The sequence below is a fragment of the Brachyistius frenatus genome, unplaced genomic scaffold, assembly GCF_029030835.1.
Source record: "Brachyistius frenatus isolate BFR_SWC_R1_liver_20210118 unplaced genomic scaffold, ASM2903083v1 Contig_293, whole genome shotgun sequence".
Taxonomy (NCBI): domain Eukaryota; kingdom Metazoa; phylum Chordata; class Actinopteri; family Embiotocidae; genus Brachyistius; species Brachyistius frenatus.
In genome coordinates, this window is record NW_027210892.1 from 188,178 (window position 1) to 205,431 (window position 17,254).

The 17,254-nt window shown below is 44.9% G+C and overlaps 1 protein-coding gene across 1 annotated transcript in view; it reads left to right on the forward strand.

The window, feature by feature from the left end:
• LOC138635135 (1-phosphatidylinositol 4,5-bisphosphate phosphodiesterase delta-3-A-like) overlaps window positions 1-17,254 on the forward strand; it is a 29,370-nt gene that overhangs the window by 8,603 nt on the left and 3,513 nt on the right. Inside the window, exons 2-13 of the mRNA XM_069722483.1 lie at window positions 839-894; window positions 973-1,084; window positions 6,120-6,348; window positions 6,669-6,798; window positions 6,912-7,137; window positions 8,140-8,341; window positions 9,991-10,135; window positions 11,319-11,471; window positions 15,310-15,453; window positions 15,610-15,763; window positions 15,875-15,991; window positions 16,129-16,307. Of these exons, the coding sequence (XP_069578584.1) occupies window positions 839-894; window positions 973-1,084; window positions 6,120-6,348; window positions 6,669-6,798; window positions 6,912-7,137; window positions 8,140-8,341; window positions 9,991-10,135; window positions 11,319-11,471; window positions 15,310-15,453; window positions 15,610-15,763; window positions 15,875-15,991; window positions 16,129-16,307 (1,847 nt within the window). The remainder of the gene's footprint in view (window positions 1-838; window positions 895-972; window positions 1,085-6,119; window positions 6,349-6,668; window positions 6,799-6,911; window positions 7,138-8,139; window positions 8,342-9,990; window positions 10,136-11,318; window positions 11,472-15,309; window positions 15,454-15,609; window positions 15,764-15,874; window positions 15,992-16,128; window positions 16,308-17,254) is intronic.

The following is a 17,254-nucleotide window of genomic DNA, read 5'->3' on the forward strand; positions in this document are numbered from 1 at the left end:
CTTTTAGCTCTGGTTTGGTCATCACCAACTCCTGAGAAATCTGGCTAGTTGCTAAATGCTCCACTAGGAGGCAGCGATCAGTGGATCTGACAGATCTGATAGGAAACCTGACAATACTACGTCCCGCCCACCGATAGCTGTAACCTGACTGCACCACAGGCCTGTCAATCAAACAGACACGCCCCCAAAACCAGGTCTTCTTGAATCTTCTTTTCTAATGAATGAGGGATTATTTTCAGATGGACCTCCAGAAAACTAATAAGAAGGAGTGACTTTAGCTAACAACACTGCTCAGTCAGGTTCTTCGGCACGGACCTCCACCTCCATTCAGGGAGCAGATCAGTGCAGTGTTAAAACATTTCAACCAGTCTGGAGGAAGATGTTTGAAATGTAACGAAAACAGGCCTCACAGATGACAGATGTTAAAGGCAGTTGTTGATGTTATTCAACACCTTATTCAAACCATCTTACAGCATCAGACAGAAAAGCTCTTCTCTGTTTTTAGTGGTTCAGTGAAACAGTTCAGGAGTCTGAACGTGTGCATGTACACACTGATGTGCTTCACAGAGAAACTCCCACTAGGCAGACTAAACCTTCCAGAAATAGTGTCCTGATTCCTTCATGCTCCACACACCGACATGTGGAACTTAAAATCTCTTCTCTTCCCTCTCTTCAGTCTTTGTCATCTCCATCCACACCGAGCTGCTGGTTCAGGATCAAGATATCAGAATTACAGAGCTGCTGTGGTCCAACAGATGTTTAGTGTATAGAACCACTCTCCTCCCCCGTGTTTCACCTCCTCTCTTCTCCCCTCACCTCCTCCTCTTTGTGCTTTCAGGAGTGCAGGAGGATGAAGATGTGAAGAGGATGCTGCAGGGCTCCACCATGGTGAAGGTAATGAAAACTACTCACAGCTGTTAGAAACGATGTGAGTGAGCAGAGATCTGACGGGTTCATTCATGTGGTGTGAAGGTCCGCTCGTCTCGCTGGCAGAAGAGACGAACTCTGAAGCTGCTGGAGGACGGAGTCACCGTCTGGTGTCAGTCACACAAAACATCCAGCCACTGCAAGGAGCGCCAGTCATGTGAGTGTTTCTGCATCCCAATCAAGAACATTGATGACGAGCACCATGAGAAAGATGAAAGTGAGCAGATTTGTATCTTGCATATCTACTTTTTCAGCATTACAGCTGAACTTATTATGACATCAGACACCAAATAGATCCAAGATGAGCTACTTTATGAAGCATATTATGTGTCTTATGTGAAACCCAGACTCCCCCTCAGCCCTGACACACTGATACCAGGCTGATGTTCGTGTCCTCTGCTGTTCACAGCTGAAACAAAGTGAATCCGATAGAAGAAGAATTGACAGTTTGGAAACGATGTACTTCAGTAGACGTCACGCAGAAGGTCTTCCTTCACTTGTGTCGTTATTTGTACTGCAGATGTTGAGAGTAAACATTAAGTTGAAGTTTCAACTCTGAGTTCAGATTCATGTTGATGTTGAAGGATCAAGAGGTTTTATTAGATTTAACTGTATGAATATGATTTTATTAAAGCGTCTCAACCCGCCTCAAGGCTGGACAAAAAAAACATCAAACTAAAAGTGAAATAAACCGAAGTGCAAATAAAACAAAAGCAAACCAGCCGAAGGAGAGCGAGCACGTGACTGACGGCCACCTCCTTATAAAAGCAGCCAGACCAGGTGAGCTGAATTTCCATGACGGCCTGACTGCCCTCCAGACGCCCTTATGGACGGGTCAAAACATCCAAACTGTAGCTGCGTGTGTTTTGCAAACTATTTGGCATCTGAGCCAAAGAAGATGTAGAATCCAAACCACAGACTGTTTATAAAAGTGTTTGTATCTTCAGGTCTGTAAAATGGTTCTGATCCAGAAGTGTCTTCAGCTGCAATACCAGCGAGTGCCACTAGAGGTCGGCTCCAAAAAGCCTCCGGCTCCATAGACTCCCATTCAACTTCTCTCATCAAATCCAAAGTGAATAAAATGTGTCCATCAGTTATCTCGGTGTTGTTAGCTAAAGTCACTCCTTCTTATTAGTTTTCTGGAGGTCCATCTGAAAATAATCCCTCATTCATTAGAAAAGAAGATTCAAGAAGACCTGTTTTTGGGTGGAGCACTGTTGTGTTTCATTTCTGTTGCAGCAGATTAGGTAGAATGAAGCTGATGGTTTTCAGAACAGGTTCGACAACCTCAGGTTAAAGGTTACTGTCTGGTTTACAGTTGAGGTCGGGTGAAAGTAAACATGTTGTAGCGATGGTTAAAAGTTCGTTATATTTGAATACAACTGAACTCCCATTGAAGCTGCTTCATTTACATATTTCTTTTCAAATCATCACATGCTGAGTGGAAATATAAATATTTTTCTTATTTATCACATTTCTGGCAGTCTCCTGTGATTCATTCATATCGCCATGACGACAGAAATATGATCTATAGGTCAGCGCTACCACAGAGAACTAGCAGCAGCATGAACCCACTGGCGTACTCAGATTTATTCGAACATGTTTCGAAGAGACCCGACCCGGCCCGAATATATCTTGGAGGCAGTCTGACTATAAAGACTTCTACCAGGAAAGCTCTGTACAGTCGTCCATCCAGCGGCCCCACCCAGAAGTTAGAGAGCCATCTCTGTATGATAATTGGTACCCAGACTTTCCTTTTCCAGTCCCGTAAGGCTCGGTGCTGACTGGGTGTGTAAGGTGGATCCACTCCGTCTATTTTGGTTCTGTTTAAGTGCCACTTGCCGCTATGTTCGGAGGACTCTCCCTCTCCTCCGCTATCTCAGGGCCGCACACGGCGCCCTGATTACAGAGCTCTATTACAGAGTCTATTTACTGCACCAGAGTTCAAACAGAGATTATAGGACATTATATGTTGGAGGGAGTCGACCCGGGAGTCTGTGGTTTGGTTCTGTATGGAAACCATATGGACAGAACCACTGGGTTCATCTACCAAGTACAGTAACAACAGTACGAGGCCTCTAATCACCACAGAACCATATCTGACTGTGATGTGGCACTGTGTGTGTGTGTGTGTGTGTGTGTGTGTGTGTGTGTGTGTGTGTGTGTGTGTGTGTGTGTGTGTGTGTGTGTGTGTGTGTGTGTGTGTGTGTGTGTGTGTGTGTATGTGTAAATTCTCATTTGTTTTGAAAACCATTTAGTTCATCCTAGTTTCCATAACTCTGACCAGGAAACTAATTCATAAACTCCTTGTTTAAGCAGTTTCATGTTTAATTTAAACTTTCTGAGGTGAAAGTCTTGTTTTTAGTGAATCTCTGTTATTGACGTGATGCGTACGTGCTTCTGTAAACTCCAACAGCAGATGGAACTGGAGCTGAAAGCTTTTCATTGACACCCAGTGATTTATCCCTCTAGTTTCTGCTGGCTGCTCCAACACACTGGTTCCCAACATTTACTTAATTAAAGTCTGTCCTCATAATTCCAGTTTATAACCTCAGTGTGGACAAGAGAGGAGTTCTTAAAAACCTTTAGAGACCTTTAGAAATCAGAAGTTCTCCATATTAACTCTCCACTCCAGCATGAAGTAGCATGATCTGTTCAATAAATAATGCAGAGTATCACAGCGTAATAGAAGTGCAGCATTTCTCTGTATTAAAGTAGAAATATTTAACTTAAAATAGATTTCACCCAAGTGAAGAGCTTAAGTGACTCTCTTTACTTTCCACCACTTCACATGTTTTAGATCAGAGGTAGAGGTAACACTACTTTTTCTGACGGTTTTTTTTTTTACAGATTTTACATTAAAAAAACATGATGTTTGTTAAATCCTTTTGGCTTGTGAGTCGTCACAATAAATCAGCGTCATGTTTCATGTCTCTGTTAATAGTTCCACAGACATCCCTTCTGTGAGTGTCTCTTATAGGAGATTTTCATTAACATTACTGCAATGAATAGATAATGACGCCTACAAAAATAAAATGATTAAGTATTTCACAAAAATCACAAATTAAAGAAAAATCATGGAAGCTAAAAACTGATTTTTTTCACAATAATCATTGAATTCAGACGACGGACTAAACAGACTAACTGTATATAAAACAGTTCAAACTCCTCCTCAGGCAGTATGATGATGCTCACACATCAATTCATCAGTATTCTCTAATGATTTATATAAAAGAATCAGTCACGCGTCATTTTGCTGCAGAATACCTGAAACACATTTGCTGATAATAATATTTTGACATTGTGGCTTTAGAGCTGGCTGATCTGAGAACTCCTTCCACTGTGAGACATGTTGTGATGCTGGTGTTAACCAGCTGAGGGAAATGTGAGACAGAGTGTGATACATGTGGAGCAGATTTCCTCTCAGAGCTCTGCCGTCAGTCTGGGAGCTCACAGGACTCCTGAGACGAGTGAAACCAGACAAATAGAGACGAGCAAACACCAGCTGCTGTTTGGTCGGCAACATGTTTAATTTGGTTTCTTCAAATCCAGCGCACAGAGGGATGTGATTGATTAATAATGCGTCAGGAGACATTTATAGTAAACATAAGTGTCAGCGAGTGTTGGCTGAACAAACCGCTCAGTCTGTTCATCCAACACTCAGAAACATTGCTTGATTTGTGTGTGTTTGTGTTTTGTGAAGCTCACTTCTCCGGTACGTGTTAAATTTAGCAGAAATTACAATTAACAGTGCAGCTGTGTCATCAGTCTTATTTGTGCAAAGTGAGTTTTGGCTTCATCTCTGTTCACACTCAACATCCCTGCAAAGTTTCAGTAAACGCTGGTCACTGTTCAGCATTCAGGGTTTCCCAGATTAGAAGAAAGTCAAACATGTTTTTGAGCCTGTTTTGTCTTTTTTCTGAGATGTACCCTGTAAAAGTTGATTTCCTGTTGACACAGCTGAAGAATCCAAACTCAAATCATAATTTTAAAGAAAATATTGTAGATCAAAGAAAAAGTGGTACTTCTTTTATTAATATAGTGACCAAACCACAGACCGGATATAAAAGAGTTCGTAGCTTCCAGGTCTGTAAACTGGTTCCGATCCAGAAGTGTCTTCAGCTGCAATACCAGCGAGTGCCACTAGAGGTCGGCTCCAAAAAGCCTCCGGCTCCATAGACTCCCATTCAACTTCTCTCATCAAATCCAAAGTGAATAAAATGTGTCCATCAGTTATCTCGGTGTTGTTAGCTAAAGTCACTCCTTCTTATTAGTTTTCTGGAGGTCCATCTGAAAATAATCCCTCATTCATTAGAAAAGAAGATTCAAGAAGACCTGTTTTTGGGGGCGTGTCTGTTTGATTGACAGGCCTGTGGTGCAGTCAGGTTACAGCTATCGGTGGGCGGGACGTAGTATCGTCAGGTTTCCAATCAGATCGGTCAGATCCACTGCTGGCTCCTCCCCCAGCTCGTCCAAATATGGTCACTTCCTGCTCCGAACCGCTCCGAACTAGCAAAGATGGTGACGGACAGAATCTGAACTGGAGGATTCATAACGTTCACAAACCAACGATGACATCACTGCTGGTTGCTGATTGGTCCAAACACACGAATCAGTTTAGGGCACTTTACATCGTAAGGTTGTAAAAATTCAGCAATTCCCACATGAGCATAACTAAGGGATGGTTCATGGTCACCTGAGCCGATTCTTACTGTAAATTTGATCAAAGAGGAAAGTTTTAGGCCTAATCTTGACAGCTGAGTAGGTGTCTGCTTCCTAAACCAGAACTGAGAGCTGCTTCCACAGGAGAAGGTCTGAAAGATGAAGACTCTCTCCTGGAAACTGGAGGAACCAGAGAGGCCAGCACAGAAGCTTTCAGTTGGGATGATAGATTATAATGAGGTTTTAAAGATATGATGGAGCTCAGTCAGATTTCAGAGAGTTACTGGGACACCCTGATTATAATAAATGAATATGGACATTATGTTTTTCACAGACAAATATCGCCGGGTGTCATCTGCATAGTGATGGAAATGTATGCTGTGTATCAATAATAAACAATACCTCCAAATAACTTACTGAGCACAAGAATTCCTTTAAAAACAATAAACTATAAACAGGATGGAGACTTGATGAGGCAGGATTTGTTCTTCTACTCACCTGGTTTTGGTTCTTCTTCCTCCATCGCTCAGTCTCCATCACGGAGGTGGAGTGCATTCGTGAGGGCTGCCAGTCGGAGACGTTGCGGCGGATGATCGGCTCCGTGCCCGAGGGTCGCTGCTTAACGGTGGTCTTCAAGGGGCCCCGCAAGAGCCTGGATCTCCTCTGCCAGAGCCAGGAGGAGGCTCAGCACTGGGCCCGAGGCATCCGCACCCTGCAGGATAGGATGAAGAACATGACCCAGAAGGAGAAACTGGACCAATATCCTTCAACTGTAGGCTGGAAATAAATCATTGTTCATGTGAAACTGTAGAAGTGCAGAAGTGGCAAGAATCAAAGCACCAGAAACTGTCATATATATTGTTTTTAAAGGGTTGTTGGAGGCCCATGATGTCTCCTACAGGGACCCAAACCAGAACCAACAATGCAACAAGGAACCAATGAAAACATACAGTTGACCCTAAATTCCAACATAAACTCTGTCGGCAGGATTAATATAGAAAACTCCATCTTGGTCAAATTCCAACACTCCCACATCATTTCTTCTGCTCGCTGCTTCTTTGACCACGTTGGTGTGTCACCTGGATTCATGCCTACCTGAGTCGGGCCGACCAGAACCACGATGACAAGATGAGCTACGATGAGGTGCAGACGCTGCTGCAGATGATCAATATTGACCTGAGTGACCAGTACGCCCGCAGCCTCTTCCAGGTAGGAGAACACACACAAACACACAAACAAACGTCTGAATCTGTAGAAGTGATTTGTTTGAAACCAGACCGTTACACGTAAACAAAGACTGATCGCATGTGTCTCACCCACAGAAATGTGACCAGTCGGCTAACGGCCGTCTGGACCACGGAGAGATCGAAGTTTTCTGCAGAGAGTTGCTACGGCGACCAGAACTGGATGCTGTGTTTATCCGCTACTCTGCCAACAGCTGCGTTCTCTCCGTGGTGGACCTGAAGGACTTCCTGAAGGACCAGGGGGAGGACGCCTCCCTCATCCACGCTCAGAGCCTCATACTGACCTACGAGCTGAATGAGTGGGGTACGCTGCCACAGAAATATCAGTTAGAGTACGTGATGTCTGACAAGCTCAACAGATGCTCCCTGGTCAGCCGGAGACAGACAAAGTTAGCAAAGTACCAGACCCGGTGTCACTCCAATAATATGAGTCCGGGTCGCTCCATACAGAATCGTTTGCAGTCGTTCCATCGTGCTGGGCGTAGACCTCCGGTTCAATTTAACCAATCAGCATGCGTCAAACCCTGCCACTGCTGACACGACCTACCGTGTCAATCAAAGAGTTTTTTCCTGAGTGCAGCATATTTTATAAAATGTTGTAATGAACGCCAGCAGCTTGACGAGCTGCTGAGTGTTGAACGTTTGCCAATTTTTTCCGGTGAGCGAGTTGAAAAATGTTAACGCTGCGCTCGTCATTGTCACCAGCTGTCCAATCACAATGAAGGAGGGGCGGGACGAACGGGGTTAACCACCGATACTGGTCTCTGATTGGTCCGTCCTTCAGGGAGGCTGAACAAATGATGATGCGAGCTGAGTAACCGGAGTGTATTCACAGAGAAGGAAAGTAAAGCTGTGAGTGACAGCCGGTGCCGCCAGGCTCGCCAAGTACTAAAGCAGAAAGTTAAAGAGATGTAAGCAGGTTCAAATCAATGCAGAACTATGAAAACAATTCAAAGAGTCAGTTCTACATTTCACTGTGACCAGTGGGAATACAATTTGAAATAATGGTGAGAAAATGGCGTTTTCCACATAAAGAGTAGTTCAATAGTCCAATAAAGCTGCAGGACACTGATCAGATATGCAAAAGAATCTTCAATATAGAAATTATGTGGAAACAGTTTCCACTAAGTTGAACTACAGCTGTTGTCAAATGTTAAAGCAGAAGCTTGAACGACCTCTCAGGTTTCTTTAAAGTCTGCAGATATTTGAAAACAGCAAAATCATATCAGCTGTAACTCCAAACAGCTGTTTAACTGAAACCCAGTTTAATCAGAGCATGGTGTGTTCCTGGGTTTGTCCTCTGCAGCCCAGAAGAACCAGTTCATGACGCCCAACGGTTTCACCATGTACATGCTGTCCAAGGAGAACTGTGTGTTCGACCCGGAACATGCCAGAATTTACCAGGACATGAAGCACCCGCTGGCCCACTACTTCATCTCCTCCTCACACAACACCTACCTCACCAAGGACCAGCTGACCGGGGACAGCAGCACCGAGCCATACATACGGTCAGAACCAGACTCATCATCATTCAGTCACATCATCATCATCGTCATCCACTCACATCTTCATCATCTAGTCGCATCATCATCATCATCATCATCAAGTCACATCTTCATTCAGCCACATCTTCATCATTCAGTCACATCATCATCATCATCCACTCACATCTTCATCATTTATTGACACGTGCAGCATAACATTATAAGACAAGATGATATCAGACAAGGTTCCTCTTTAAAGGTGGTTTCATGTGAAAATGTGAGACCTTAACATTACTAACTGAGGAACTCTGAGGACCTCTGAGGAACTCCTAGGACCTCTGAGGAACTCTGAGGACCTCTGAGGATCTCTGAGGAACTCTGAGGAACTCTTAGGACCTCCCACAGCCACCTGACCCGCTGCCGTGTGGAGGAGGCAGCAGGGACCTCGTCCTTTTCTGAGAAATCAGCGAGGTAGATAAAACAGGTGAATTCAGGACTGTCCAATCCGCTGCGGGGGAGATCAGAGAGGAATAGGTGAAGGAAGCAGCTGTATGAACTCCAGCAACATCTGCAGCAGGTGGAAGAACTTTATTGACGTGTTCTGGCTGGTGTCCTTCATGAACACACTGCTCCAAACACTTAAACAGGTTGGAAACAAAGGAAATAAAACCAAAAATGGTGGACAACCAATCATGTACAAACACACATAACTGCCGATGGGCCCCTGAGGTGGGTTGGGTATGTGGTCATGTGACTCCACACTAGCAGAGGAACAGGAAGTGTTCATTGGAGGACATGGTTGACCCCCCCCCCCCCGGCCCCGCGTTCCAGTATCTATACTAACATCTTACTTAGTACGTCAGAAAAAGATTTAGTACGTCCCAATACTTAGTATGTTAAACGTAGGATGCCAAAAGTACCAGGATGTCCAACTACAGCTGATCATATTTTGCAGTCTGCAGGTGAGCATGATACTCGAAATTTTCTGACCCACAATCCTTTGCGCAACGGAAGATACGTCACATCGACTGAGCTACAGAGAGACGGTGGCACTGATGCTCCGCCCACATACTGCACGCAACAGTTTATACTTTTTACGGGTAGCTGCAGTACTGAAAGTTACAAGAAACAGTATGTGATTCAGAACGCAGGGTACATTCAGTCCAGGCTGGGGAGGTGGACCAATGGGGGGCACTCCAGTTTCTGTGGGCGGGGCCCAGGGGGTGTGTTTTTAGCTTCATATACTTAAAAGCAGAAATAAAATACTCCACTTAAGGACAAACTTATCATGGAGTTTTATATGAAGACATCAAAATATACAATAAAGATAAATAAAGTTCTGTTGCTGGAGTTCTGACCTCAGGAGCCCCTTCATTTCCTCCGTAGGTGAAGTAGCGACAGAAACCTCTTCCTGCTTTCTCTTCCAGTTAGTGTCAGATGAAGGACAGGTAGATGGGTTTTATGTTCCTGCAGCATGGGATTCATATTTTCTATCCTCATCATGTTTAGTTGATGAGGTAAAAACATGGATGAGTTTTGGCAGCTGTGAGGCTCTGGGCGGCAACACGGCGAGTCTGTGGATGTTACCATCATTTATTATTGGCTGCCAACAGGGAACAGATTATTTACACGATCTAAAAATGACATGTTTTAAAAGCGTATTTTTCCCTCAGAGCTCTGAACACCGGCTGCCGCTGCGTGGAGCTGGACTGTTGGGACGGAGATAAAGGAGAACCGGTCATCTATCACGGATACACTCTCACCTCCAAGGTGCCCTTCGTTGAAGTCATTGAGACCATCAATGAATACGCTTTTAAAGTGAGTGCTTGACTTAAAGAAATACAGAATTTATTGATATTTTGACATCATACAGTACTAATAAATATTGAAAGTCTTTCTAAATTAACTAATAATATATTTGTGGATATTTTTCTAAAGTATATACTCACTGAGTACTTTACAACAACATACTAACACTGGGTCAGGCCTCCCTTTTGCTCTTAAACAGCTTCAGTCTCTGTCGTCATGGAAACCACACAATGCTGAATCATTACCATGAGATTCTGTGTAGATGCATTTTGCTGATTGTAGCTGTAGTTTGGAGCAGGAGAGACGTCTCCGAGGGTTTCAGCCGTCAGTGGAGGACGATCAGGACACTGTTTGAATCATTTACATCATGTGATAAGAAATTAATGATGTTGATGAGAGCTGACAAAAAGCGTGAAGAGCACGCCACCACCGATGATGTCATCGTCCATCACGATGGTTCACTGTAGATCTCGTCATGTGCCAGGTTATAGACATGACCCGACCGTATTCTGCATCGTGTGGACATCGTTCCATCACATCAGTTCTGCAGGTCTGACTGATGCAGACTCCTGCTTTCCGTCTCATGTTCAGCCACATCTCAAAGGTTTTCTCCTGAGTTCAGATGTGATGACTGAACTCACCGTCATGTTCACGAAACCAGGTCAGACCACTTTTAAGGGGCCCAAACGGTGCCAAGAACACTTGACACCACCAGCAGCATCCTGGACTGGTGACACCGAGCAGGGTGGATCCAGAAACAGATTCATCAGACCAGGTCACATGTTTCCAGTCCTCAGCTGTCTGGTTCTGGTTCTGGTTCTGGTTCTGGCTGCAGCTTCAGATCTCGATTCTGGAAGGATTCTGTGTGAATTGTTGTGGTGAAAATTTTAGATCAGCAGATTGTTGGTCAACTAATCAACAACAAGTCACTCAGATCACATCTTTCCCTGTTTAGATGTTAACTATGAACCTGAACTGAAGCTCCTGACCTGAATCTGCAGGATTTTATCCTTAATTACATGACAAAGCAGGTGAACAGGTGCTCCTAATAAATAGTGTGTATACAGTATTTAAAGTATATCTACATTATACTGTTTTAACCTGCAGTTTAGATTGAGACAACAAGCGCTGACAGTTTTGAGAGGCCAAACTTCTTGTTCCCTGCCTGTTCACCGTGCTGCGTCTCCCCCAGGTGTCTCCCTTCCCTCTGATCCTGTCCCTGGAGAACCACTGCTCTGTGGAGCAGCAGACGGTCATGGCCCGACACCTGCGGTCCATCCTGGGGGACAAGCTGCTCGTCAGGCCCCTCGGCGGTCTGGACTCCTGCTGCCTGCCTTCTCCAGAGGTGAGCTCCCCCCGTAATCAGGTCAAAGTTCAGTCCCCAGAAGAACTGCAGGATGCGTCGAGACTACAGTTTCAGTGTTTGCTGTTGCTTCTAATAATTTGGATGAACGTCCCGACATGATAAGATGATTTGTATAGAAAGATATTGATGGTGCCTGTTTTCATGTCTGAGAGTTTTTGTAAGCGGTTGCTGTTTCTAGACGTCCACGTTTACCATCTGCTCCTCTTTGTCCCTCTTATTCTGCTTTTGATCGTTACATCTGTGGGAGTCGCTGCATGTTCACATGATCCTCGCTCCAGTAATCACACTCCCTTCAGGCACCTTCATAGAAAGGGACGTTTGTGGCCACGAGAAAAAACACAGTTTTTATGATGTTTTTAAATGAATTTCTATGTGGACTATCTCACGTCCTGTTTTAATCTTATTTTTTAATGTAACCATTGGGACATGTTATGTTATTAGCAGTTGTGATAAGTGTTAGGTTCCTTCTGAGGCCCTGCACTGGGCCTAACTGTTTGGCATCTTTGAGCATTATGTCAGGAGGAATGAGGCAGTGCTCATCTCCTGCTCAGCACCATGCAGCCCCATCCCAACGGTGGATGGACGGTAGCAGCATCATGCTGCTCATGGTTGAGGAAAAGCTGAACGGAGTAAAGTACAGAGATGTCCTGAATGAAATCCTGGAGCCGTATTCACAAACATTCTTACAATCCTCTCAGAGAACTTTAAACTGAGCCTGAAAACTTTTTAAATTAGGTAGGTAGATAGGTAGGTATATACTTTATTAATCCCCGAGGGGACATTTTTTCGCCACAGCAGCATACATACAGGAGCAATAATAGAAACAATAGAATAAAATAATAATAGAATAGAATAATATAATAGAAAAGCAATAAAATAAAATAGCAGTAAAAAATATAAATATAAAATATAAAATGCACAGTATATACAGTATATATACAGTACATTATATATCTATATATATTATATACAACAAACCAATAAACAGTCAACATATGTATATATATATACACATACAGTACAGTATATATCTATATATATAATATACATATAATATACAAGCAACCAAGAAACACAGTCAACAGTGTTATTGTACTGTGATGGATTTTGCCAGAGGTGAGTTATTGTAAAGTCTTATTGCAGTGGGCAGGAATGATCTCCTGTATCTGGAATGATCTCCTGTATCTGGAATGATCTCCTGTATCTGGAATGATCTCCTGTATCAGGAATGATCTCCTGTATCTGGAATGATCTCCTGTATCTGGAATGATCTCCTGTATCAGGATTGATCTCCTGTATCTGGAATGATCTCCTGTATCAGGAATGATCTCCTGTATCAGGAATGATCTCCTGTATCTGTCCTTGTGACAGCGGAGCTGGAGGAATCTTTTGGAGAAAGTGCTCCGCTGTCCCTGCAGCAGGTGGTTGAGAGGGTGGACAGGATTATCCAAGATGGACAATAGTTTGTTCAGCGTCCTCCTCTCCACCACCTTTTCCAGACTATCCAGTTTGTAGCCGATGATGGAGCCGGCCTTCTTAACCAGTTTATTAAGTCTGTTGGTGTCACCGGCTCCAATGCTGCTCCCCCAGCAGACCACAGCGAAGTACAAAGCACTGGCCACAACAGACCCACCACCCGCAGCTTCTCACTCAGCAGCAGTGGTTGGATGGTGTTGGATGCACTGGAGAAATCAAAGAAAGTGATTCTCACAGAGTCACCGGTTCCATCCAGGTGAGACAGCTCGTTGCAGCAGGTAGATGATGTCATCGTCCACTCCCACACAAGGCTGGTACGCAAATTGTAGAAGGTCCAGAGAAGATTTCACCAGCGGTCTGAGGTGGGCCAAGACCAGCCTCTCCAGAACCTTCATCACATGAGATGTGAGGGCAACCGGTCGGTAGTCGTTGAGGCCGGATGGAGTCGTCTTCTTGGGGACAGGAACCAGGCAGGACGTCTTCCACAGCACCGGGACCTCCTCCTGCTTCAGGCTCAGGTTGAAGAGGTGTTGTAGGACCTCAGCCAGCTGGACGGCGCAGGTCTTCAGGACCACGGGACTGATGCCCTCAGGCCCTGCAGCCTTGTGCTGGTGGATTCTCTCCAGCTGTCTCCTAACCTGGCCAGTTGTCACAGAGAGAGGGGTGAGAGGAGGAGCGGGGGGTCAAAGTGTCGATGGAGGAAGAGCCCTGTGAGATTGAGGGCTCTATGCAGTTCACCAGGGGGCGCAGAGGGGGGAGGCAGCAGAGGTGTTTGGGAGGTGTGAGGTGTGGAGGAGACAGATGAGGGCGGAGAACTAAACCTGTTGAAGAAACAGTTTAGTTAATTTGACCTCTCCAGGTTCCCCCTGGTTGTTCCTCTCCAGGTTCCCCCTGGTTGTTCCTCTCCAGGTTCCCCCTGGTTGTTCCTCTCCAGGTTCCCCCTGGTTGTTCCTCTCCAGGTTCCCCCTGGTTGTCTCTCTCTCCCCTTGAATCCAGTAATCTCCTTCATACCGGTCCACACCTCCCTCACATTGTTCTGCTGGAGTTTTGACTCCAGCTTCCTCCTGTAGGAGTCCTTGCACTCCCTCATCTTCTCCTTCAGGTGGCGCTGCACTCTCCTGAGCTCCTCCCTGTCCCCAGACCTGAAGGCTGCTTTCTTCTTATTAAGAAGAACTTTCAGGTCACTGGTGATCCACGGCTTGTTGTTGGGGAAGCAGTGTCCAGTCCGGGATGGTACGGTGGAGTGTTCACAGAATTTGATGTATAATTGATTAGGAGTCTTATCTTAGGAGTGATTTAGGAAACTTCTCAGCAAGGACAGAACAGAAACCCTGATCTTACTGAGGAGGTGTGGTCAACCCCGTTGCTAAGTGACGCATCCTTTTAGTAGATGTGATTAGTTGATAAAAAAAAAAATGCACACTTTGTGAGAAAGGACACAGAACGGACAGTGACCTCCAGTGGAGATAAAATGAACTGCGTGTTGATGCGAGGCCGTGAAAATGTTTGTGTTTGTGTGATCACTGCTGATGAAGGCCGGAACAAACTCCAGTCATTTATCCAGTCAACAAATATCTTCTATCACTTTCCTTTCTGTGTTATTGTGTTGAGCGTCTCTATTGAGATCCACCACAAACATCATCCTGCAGATAGAATCTGTAGCGTTTCATTAACGTCCTTCAGCGTTAGAAGAATATTTCTCTGACCTCGTTGGACTTCAGCAGTTTGCTCGTCTGCTAAAGAAGTTCTTCATCCTGTTGAAGTCCTCCTCCCTGCTCCTCACAGTTTATCTCTTTTGGAGCTCTCTTAAGGTTTAAGATGTTTTGTGAATAACTTCTATCTTTACAAGAATCTACTCTAAATTTTAAGGGGAAATTCTTAGAAAATGTCACAACTCTAAGAATTTTCAGAGATTTTCATCACTGAGAGTAACTTTTAGTCCAGGGACCCTTTGTGAATATGACCGCTGGTCCAGAGCGCTCAGGACTTCAGACTGGGCTGAAGATTCTTCTTCCAACAGGACAATGATGCTGAGCTGACAGCTCATGTCCTCTCTGTGAATGTCCTGGAGTGGCTCAGCCAGAACCCGACTTGAACCCAGTCGAACGTCTCTGGAGAGACCTGAAAATGTCACATGACAGTCCTCAACCAACTGAGTACTGAGGATCTAAATACTTACATCACATCCATGTTCTATTTTAGTTTCTCTTTTTTAACATTGAATAGTTTTCAAAAACGCTGTAATAGTCTCAGACGTATTGCTAACATGTCGAAATAGTTTTTGCTGAGTTTAGCTGTCACGTTGTTGATTTTATGTGTTGTGTGTTGATTGTGTTTGCAGGATCTTCAGGGTAAAATCCTGGTGAAGGGGAAGAAGGAGAAGCCGGCGGACGAGTGCTCGTCCAGCTCGTCGTATCTCAGCTCCTCAGACGAGGAGACGAGCCAGGCCGACTGCCAACCAAGGAGCAAGAAGGAGGACAAGAAGGTCGGTGCAGCTCCACCAGTTTATCCCAGAAGAAACACCTCTGATTATTTGTTGGGGGGGTTCAGGTGTACGTGGTTTCAGTCTTGAGTAGAAGAGGGTAAACTGAGCAGTTGGACTAGTCCATCATGTGATGGGTTTCTGTGCGTGCGATCCCAGCCAGGTGTGTTGAAGCTGAGTCCGGAGCTGTCGGAGCTGGTGGTCTACACTCGCAACGTTCCCTTTAAAACCTTCGAACAAGCGGCCAGAAGTCCAGTGACCGACATGTCGTCGTTCTCTGAGAGTGACGCCCTCAGGCACATCAAGGACTCAGGTAATCTAAACATAAAAAATAAATATTCATCCACGGTTATTATTAAGATATGTGTAGAAACAGACATTTACCGACTGTACTGATTGAACTTTCCCTGTCCTATCCGTACAGGGATGTATTTTGTCCGTCACAACAGTCACCACCTGAGCAGGATCTACCCCTCGGGCCAGCGCCTCCAGTCCTCCAACTACAACCCTCAGGAGATGTGGAACGTAGGCTGTCAAATCGGTGAGGGCTTGTTTTAGACGTTGTTCTGTTCACATGAGAAGCAGACTCTTCCTCTACCTTCCTCTCTGGATGTGCGCTCTCACAGAGATGCTGTAGAGGTGGAACGAATTAACACTGCTATGTGCGGTTTTCTCCAGTTGCTTTGAACTTCCAGACACCTTGTGAGCAGATGGACCTGAACCAGGGCCGCTTCCTGCAGAATGGTCAGTGTGGGTACATCCTGAAGCCTCCCTTCATGCAGCAGCGTGACACCACCTTCAACCCAGAAAACATTGGAGGAGGTCCAGGCCACAAACCTGTCCTGCTCACCGTGCGGGTAAGAGGGTACTACGATAGAATGAGTAGCCAGTAGTAAACTAGGTGGAGCTGCACTATGCAAGAGGAAAAGGCAGAAAAATCAATATTGGATGGCCGTGATCTTCAGGCCATCAGGTAGCCACGTTTTTGTTGTGGAAATCACTGCATGGGCTCAGGAACACTTGTGAAAACCATCGTCTGTGAACACAGTTCATCGCTGCGTCCACAAATGATGTTAAAACTCTCCAAAGAAGAAACCAGATAGAAACATGATCCAGAAACACCGCCGCCTTCTCTGGACCGAGATCATTGAAGATGGACTGAGGTGAAGTGGAAAACTGTCCTGATGTCTGATGGATCACAATCTGAGATTCTGTTTGGAAATCATGGACGCTGCATCCTCCAGGTTAAAGAGGAGAGGGACCATCCAGCTTGTTATCAGCTCAGTTCTACAGCCAGCATCTGTGATGGTACAGGATGCATTAGTGCACATGGCATGGGTAGCTTGAACATCTGGAAGGAAGCATTAATGCTGAATGATATATTCAGGTTTTGGAGCAACATATGCTGCCATCCAGACAACGTCTCTTTCAGGGAAGGTCTTGTTTATTTCAGCAGAGCAACGTCCAACCACATTCTGCACGTATTCCAACAGCATGGTTCTCTAGTAGAAGAGTCCGCTGATAAACTGGCCTCCTGCAGTCCAGACCTGTCAATCATTGAAAACATCTGGAGCATCAGGACATGAACAAAGGAGACCCTGAACTGTTGAGCAGCTGAAATCCTCTATCAGGCAAGAATGGGACCACATTTCCCTTTCAAAACTCCAGAAACTGGTCTCCTCAGTTCCCCAAAGTTTCCAGAGTGTTGTTAAAAGAAGAGGTGATGCAGCTCAGTGGTGAACATGATCCTGGAACAACCTTTTTGAAATGTTTTGCTGCCATCAAATTCAAAATAAGCAAATAT